Source organism: Lipotes vexillifer, unplaced genomic scaffold (assembly GCF_000442215.2).
Source record: "Lipotes vexillifer unplaced genomic scaffold, Lipotes_vexillifer_v1.1 scaffold652, whole genome shotgun sequence".
Taxonomy (NCBI): Eukaryota; Metazoa; Chordata; class Mammalia; order Artiodactyla; family Lipotidae; genus Lipotes; species Lipotes vexillifer.
This window is the reverse complement of record NW_006779703.1, coordinates 1051612-1059655: the sequence shown is the minus strand read 5'-3', so window position 1 is coordinate 1059655 and position 8044 is coordinate 1051612. Positions and strand designations below refer to the sequence as shown.

General features: G+C 42.7%; 1 protein-coding gene across 1 annotated transcript in view; it reads right to left on the bottom strand.

Moving 5' to 3' along the window:
- The window catches only part of COL6A3 (collagen type VI alpha 3 chain), a 69048-nt gene extending 63070 nt beyond the window's left edge, over window positions 1-5978 (bottom strand). The window contains 1 exon segment of the mRNA XM_007452909.1: window positions 5891-5978. Within this exon segment, the coding sequence (XP_007452971.1) occupies window positions 5891-5978 (88 nt within the window).
- Window positions 5979-8044: the final 2066 nt, after the last annotated feature.

The window sequence follows — 8044 nt, the reverse complement described above, 5'->3', positions numbered from 1 at the left end:
GGGAAAGATACTAATGTGAATATATCTTGTAAGGTTTTATAAGATATTAACTTAGCATTTGCTAAGAATTGCAAAGCATTTGCTACTCTTTAGCCAAACCGTAAGGTTTCGGAAGGATCTTAGGGAATGGTGCGGTGCCAGCAGTGTGAATTATGTTGCAAGCCATAGAAATGGCCCACATGGTGCCGGGAGCTCCGGGTCCAGCAAGCCATACCACAAAATTCCTCAACACTTCCCAGGCCTAAACCAATGACCCTGAGGGACAAAGGAAGATTTACCCCTTACCCAGCAAACCGAGACCTTTGAAGGAAGGACTAACTCTGAACCTAAGATCAATAAAAGAAGAACGATCCCTAAATCACAGATGACTCATTCCTTATTAATTTATTACTTACTTTTTGATTGCGGTTCACAATAGAAAAAATAAAATAAACAAACACTGAGGGAAAACCCTTGATTATTGCTCTTCTAAAAAGCTGAACCACAGCAGGTCATAGAAAAATGTTGGATAATTTGTCATCACTGAAAAAACCACGTTGTCCTCTTATGCACACAATGATGGGACACACAAGGGCATGCTGTTATCCAGGAGAGCCGAAGCCTCAGACAGACACAAGAGAGACCAGTTCTTGTGTACAGCAAGGCATACCAGGGATCGATATTAACTCTAAGAGGAATCAGATCTTTCTAAAATTCAAAATATGAAGTTGTCTGGTTTTCTGCTTTTATGGCTCATGTATCACACCATCTGTGGCATTTTCTATGGAAAAGTTTCGAAACATCCATGGAAAAATTATAGGTTCCTTCAACATCGTTGGAAACACTACTTTCCTGAGCACATTGGTGTGGGCACAATGCTTTCCTTAGCTCATGGGATGCTTCCTTTTTCAAGCAAAATTTAAAAGATCACATTGTATTTCCTATGCAAACACAAAACTGCAGATAGGTTTTGCGAGTTTCCTAAATCTTTATATTTTGCAAAGAAAAGAAAGCTCATCCTCACTGATATATAGGTCACCTTTAGCTTTTGCTTTAGTAAAGCTTTTGTATTTTATATCCATTGATAAAAGGGATTGTAAAAAACACAACTTTCAGTGATTACTTGAGCACAGTTCATTTAGAACAGTGGCCATCATATATATATTCATGGGAAAAAGTTACCTACCTAGTGGGCAGGAAACGGAAAGAAATGGCCCTAACTTATTAGCAATCTCCATAATGCCTTCCTGACTACCTTTCCCAAAAACTATAAGCAGAGAATTTTTATTATTATTATTTTATTTTTTTGCTATGGAACATGCAGTGGGACATGATACTGGCAGAATTGCAGAGTGAAGTTAATTAGAAAAGACAACATAAATGGATTAATATCCCACCCTGGTGCTGCTAGTAGCTTGGACACTAGAAGACAGAGATGCTTTCTTGGCATAAAAACAAAGGTTTTGTCATCTGTGTGGAAACAGACTATGTTGACAGGCTCATTTAGCATTCGTATGGTAATCTAATCGTTTATCCATTTATATAACGGTTAAACATAATGGCAAACTCGTCCACCCTTTTTCCTGAATTGGCCAAAACACCAATAAAGAGAAGATGTTCCATTTCTCTCCTGATCCCTTTCATTGTTTTTGACATGGATGAGTTATTATCCCTATATTCAGAAAGGCAATGATTAGTGAATTACTGATGCTGAGAACATTGTAGCAAATGGAAAAGGTCATTAGAGCTGCCATCTTCTAACCTCCTTGTAACCTGCAGTGCTTGGTTTGGGGTGCTCTCAGGGTCCACCTTCTTTTCCTGTAATCTGGCAGGATCGACACTAGTGTCATGATGCAGAGGTGAGACACATCATTTGAAATAGGGAGTGCTATTCAGGTTTAATGCAAATAATCCAGACTGTGCCTCACCCTCTCTTAGAAGTAGACCCATGGGTAGGGTCATGAGCCCTCCCACCCCTATCAAAGCTGAAATCACGGATAACCATTGGGGAAACCATTTTATGAAAACTCTCCTGAAACGCCTCGGGGTTGGTTAGTTCTGAAACCTTTCTCTTAACCACAATCTGCCTGCCCGGCTCCTATCTAATGACACCTACCCATCTTGCTCCCCACTCCTTGTTTTCGGAATCTCTCTTATGAAAAACTGATGTCTAGTACTATTTGCCTAAAAACACCATTATTCTGATCATAATCCAGAAAGGCTTTCTCCGGACTCCTCCTCAACTGCCTCTAGGTCTCTTCCGCCTCATCCTGGCCCCTGCTCCTCTGGCTTTCCAGAAGTCTCCCAGCCCCTTCCAGCTCTCATCTGCTTCCCCGCCCAGCCAGGTCCCCAGGGCCGGCTATTTCAGGAATTTACTAGCTACCATCTTAGCAATGGTAAATTTCCTTCCCAAGAAGATCTTCTGGACCCTCTATCATCCTCTCTTTGCAAGCTCCAACCTGGTAGCTTTTTTCTTCCAAGAGTGCCTGAGATACCTTCAGAACACCAGGGAGCCACGCTCATGGACAAGACCCCAGGCTGTGGTCTCTGACGACAACTGAACATCACTGCAAGTCAGCAGTTGCTTCTTGATCCTTTTTTGTGATCCTTTCCTCCTAGCCCTGTTGCAGCTGTTCAAACATAACTTCAATTCCTCCAAGCTCCCAAGCACCACTGCTTCTCTCCCTCTGTCATCTTCTCTTACTGGATGATTAATGCCAACTCAACCTGAACACTCTCAACGTCTCCCCTTTCCACCTCAGTATCTTAGAAATATGATACCTTTCCCTTCATCTTGTGGGACATACGTCTCTCCTGGAGCTCATCTCTCCCTTGAGCTCTCCCACCCTAGCTTTCTGCCCATTCTCCTAGAATTCTCTGCTACCCACTGTCACTTGGCAACATGGACCCATTTTGGGACACAGGGAGTTCCCTCTGTCCTGCTCATCGCTGATGAGGAAGCCTAGCCCTGGTCAGAATTGCTGTGGTGCAATACATTTGAAATTTACCTGTGGAATTCCTTCCCTATCAGTCTTTAGGCACTTAGCACTGGCAAGAGAGCTAATAGGTGTGACTGGTTAAGTGACTTGCCGGACAATTAGTTCCATGCACATCACCATGCATGAACACATCCATGAAAAGGAGAAGTGGGAAAACCCACTCCAGAGCCAACACGTAAGGGCCTCCAGCTCTAAAACTCAATTTCTTCAAAATAGATTTGGACTGGATCATCTCTAAGGCCTCTCACAATTCTAATTCCATCAAATCTCTGAAATAAATCCCACAGGGTCAAAGAGAGGAGCTCTGCGTGTTGCTTCACTGGACCCAAAGTGGACACCCCCCTTCCCCCTCCACTCAAGCTCTTTCAGACACGGAGCTTTCTTTAAAAGAAACGGGCTCTCTATCCCAGGAACAATGAAGGGATTTTTGTTAGATGCCTGCCCAGCCACGCTGAGTCTGTCTTGTCCAAGGAAGGCAGAAGCAGCCTCTTGTGGGCTCATAATATCAGGATGTGCTTTTTTAGAGTTAGAACATTGTCTCAAAAACAAAGAATTCCTCTTGAAGGTAGATGCATTGCTCTGTTTTGGAAGGAGACTACGGAGAATATTCAAACCTTTGTTTTTAGACCTGTGAACAGGCATCTCTTCCCTAATCCGCCCACCATCTTTTAGCCGTAATATTGCCTTAATGCCAGCGGTTGCCAAGCTTATCTCCAAAGAAGAGCGAGGCAGGCAGCAACTTGGCGATGTTGCCATTACCTGTGATGTCTTTAAGGGTCTCTGTGCCTCCAGCCCTTTCTGGAGTCATGGATGAATGCACACAGGCCACTAAGTTTCCTACTATGTCATGAAGTGAGGTAAAATTCTCTAGGTTGAAAATATGCATATTGAGCGGTTCACTTGCTGTTTCTTTTAACGCTCCTTCATCTGCATCCTCAACTCCAATTGCAAACACGTTAACATCAGCAGATTTAAGTTCCGCTAAAGGCAGAGCAAGGGCATCCTTCGAGTGTCCATCAGTTAACATTACGATAACCTGAGGGACTCCATCACTGGCCCGGCTTCCGGCAGCCTCAGTGAGGTGATTTTGCATTACGTATTCTAATCCTTTTCCGGTCTGATTGCTTCCCCCAGTATAAGACATGTTGGAAACATGGGAGAGGACTTCTTGTTTAGAACGATACGTATTTAACAGGAACTCGGTATCTGGGCTGCCGTTGAACCAGACCAGAGCAAAACGGAAATCGTTTTCTCCCACAGCTAAAGATTTTATAACATCATATAGAAACTCTTGAACAAGTTGGAAATGTTCCTTTCCAATGCTCCAAGAGGAATCCACTAGAAATATTATATCAGCAGCAGCACCATTTTTGACATCTTTAAAAAAAGACATTGGTTTAGATGTTTCTCCTGTTCAAGAAATGACTTCCCATCAGTGCAAAGCCTTCCTCAACTCATTCAGTTTCCACTCTGCTGTTACTAAATAATTTACACATCATGTGTGAAACAGGCGGGGACGCTGACTTACCTGAGAAACAGGGACCTGGACACATGGACCCAACAGCTGCCGGTGCCCAGTCATTGGCCCAAGTTCCATATGCAATGACTGCCATACATGGACCAGTAGCAGGTTCCACAATGGGGAAAAACATTCCCTGGCATGTCCTTTAACACTAGATGATTCTTTGCGGTAGTTTGAACCCCAAGACCCACCTGCTCAGGTGGGAAGGATATCCTATCACAGGCAACCAAGCATGATCTTAGAAATTCCTTCCTCAGCTTTGGGTCTGAAACTGGGCCCTGACAAGATAGAATACTGAAATTTACTACTGGTTTACCTGAACTAAATCCACTACTGTTTTACCTCCCATGCTTTGGGTAATTTGCCAGAAAAATAAGTATTATAAGAAGACTTGTATAACTGTAGGGAAGGGCAAAGTTTCATTTTTTTCAGACTTTTTAGCATGAAGAAAGGTACCCTAACTCGTCACTACATCTTCAGAGCCATCTAAGCCCTCCTAGATGCTGAACAGTATTCATCTCTTTCAAAGATGAATCCAGTTCTCTCTCAAAAGTAGGAGCAAGAGGCTCCAGGTGCCAGGCTGTGGGTGGCTGGGAAGTGCCCTTCTGCACTGGGCCAGGCTGGCTGTGCACAGAAGGCCTCTGGACTCTACTCACCTGGGGCTGACCCGATGCCCCAAGCCATGCTCCCCTGGCATTGAGGTTGTCCTCACCAGGCCGCCATCTAAGAACTACAAGGTCTGGAGGGAGAATCCCCATCAGAAGCTCAGCTCTCCAAGCAAAGGAGAGGGACCCAAGTCAATCCTTCCCAACTCATAATACATGAACCATTTCTCATTTTTATAAAACTCTGCAAGCAAGTTCTTAATAGGATTAGTTGGGATCCATTTTTAAGTAGTTTGGGGAAACTGATATTTTAAAGATTTGATGATTCTAGATGAAAAATGTCTTTTCCTGTCCAGAGTGAGAAAGAAATGGTGACATTTGTGTTTGTTTTTGTTGTTTTTTCAGGGAAAATAATTTTTTACTCTCAACCATTGTCTTCCCTGGGTTTTATGTGCTCAGACCTCAACCAGTGCCAGAAATGTGGAAAAGCTCTTCAGATGGTAAAATATTCTCGATACAAACTTTCTGCTCACACCCAAGGTAAAAACAAACCACTTGCAAACCACCGCCAAGATATCAAACCCAAGTTTCAGTAAAAAGATTCTCTCTCTCACTGGATAAAGAGGAGCAAAAAGTCTGTAAAATAAATTAACATCCTGTGGTCAATGGCTTGGCTATCTCTTCAAAGCCTATCTAAGCTCTATATTCAGCACATGGTGTCTAAGATCTAAAATCAGAGAATACTGTTCCTTTTAATGAAACGAAGAGATGTTTCTGGATCTTACCTGCTTGTTGTTGTGCACGAGTAAAGGAAAAGCCTGAGAAAAAAAGGCAAAAGATGGCCACTAAAGGCAAATGCCGGTGCTTCCCCATTTCGATTTTGTCTAAGCACCAAGTGAGAACCTACGAGAGAAAACAGGACAAAGGAGAATGGTCAGGTATTGACTCCCCGATTACTAACGAATGAATCAAGGATTTATTCCTTTTATGAAAAATAGTTTTGACTAAACATAGACATGAGAATCTTTGAATCTAGTGATTGTAGGACTTTGGCCATAGCTAAAAATTGTGCAGTTCAACTTTTTTTCCTCTCAAATTGAGGCAGGCAAAAATAGTACATCACGAAACAAATGGCAGAATGAAAAAGGGTCAGGAGAAAAGGTGCTCAGAGGCACAAAGGGGCAGGTTGGTGACGCCCAGCCTAACTGTCAATCGTGTCTACAGGAATCACGCGGGGAAGCTTCCGTTCAGGGAGGGAACGGGCTTCATCCAAATCACAACATGTGCCAACACAACCATGGCAGCTGGGACTATTTCGAATCTTGCCCTCATTCTCTGTTAAGATTTAGCACTTTTCCTCCAATAAAAACCTGCTGTGTGTCCAACTCCAATCGCAGGATGGAGCACACCCTGGGATACTGAATTAGCAAGACTGAAGCAAGTCATGAGGGCTGACGGCCACATAGCGTGGTCTCCCATGCAAATTTAACTGCCAGCCAGCCGTGCTCAAGTCTGGATGGGCACAGTGGGCTGTGTCACCATCACTTTTCCCTTCAAGCAAACACCACCTTCTCCCCATGCCACATCTGAAAGCACTCTGACCCACACCAAACATTCAGGTCAACATCTTCACCCTCCAAGCTCCAGTGACAGCAGCTTGAGGGTCTGGGCTCTTCCTTATGACCCTCCAGAGAGCCGGCCTAGGTCTTCTCCATCTGGGCTTAGGTCCCCTTGCAGGATATCACCTCTTTTCTCTTCCCCTTGATCCAAGGCTCTGGTTTCCCCCAACTCTTTCTTAGGTCTTGGGTATATGACCTGTGCAGACCCACTAGACCCCATGCTTTATTTAATGATTTGTTGTTGCTGTCTTAAAATTCTTAATAACTTTTGGACAAGGACCCTTCATGTTCATTTTGCATCGAGCCCACAGATTCTGGACCTGGTCCTGGCTACAGCTGTTCATGTGTATCAGTGACTCTTCTTACCCTTACCCAGACTTGGCAGGGGTTCCCTGGTCAGATCCTTGGGTAACAGCATCAGAGAGGAGGGGCGTGCTGGTCAAAATTATTGGTTATTTTTTCTTGTCCTTAGTTTCAAGAAGTACTATTTAATATTGAAAATTATGTAGTATAGACTACAGTCAAGCGAGAAATCCCACTCGGTTTAAGAAACCTAAATATTTTCATCTGGAGAGATTGGGTTACCATCATAATTTACAGTTCATTGTTAGGGTTTGAAGATTAAGAAGGCGGCCTTGGGAATTACAGCATGAAACGGTAATCATCATCAGTATAAATAAAAATCAAAAACCTCTCGCTCTGGGGCATTTTTTTGGTAGAAATAGAAAAACAAATCCTAAAATGCATATGGAATTTCAAAGGACCCAGAAGAGCCAAAGCAAACTTGAGAAAGGAAAAATAGAGCTGGAGACCTCATATTTCCTGATTTCAAATCATATTACAAAGCTACTGTAATCAAAACAATATGGGACTGGAATAAAGACAAACATGTCAACCAATGGAATAAAACAAAGATCTGAGAAACAAACCTTCAAGTACATGGTCAAATAAGCTTCTATAGCGGTACCAAGGCTACACAATGGGGTCGGGATAGTCTCTTCAACAAATGATGCTGGAAAAACTATATCCACATGCAAAAAATGAAGTTGGACCCTTACCTTACACCACTTACAAAGAACTAACTCAAAATGGATTAAAAATGTAAATGTAAGACCTGAAACTATTATACATTTAGAAGAAAATATAGGAGAAAATCTTCATAATATTGGATTTGGTAATGATTTCTTCCATATGACACCGAAAGCACAGACAACAAAAGCAAGGACAGACAAATGGTACTATATCAAACTTAAAAACTTTTACACAGCAAAGGAAACAATCAACAGAGTGAAGAGGCAACCTACAGAATGGGAGAAAATA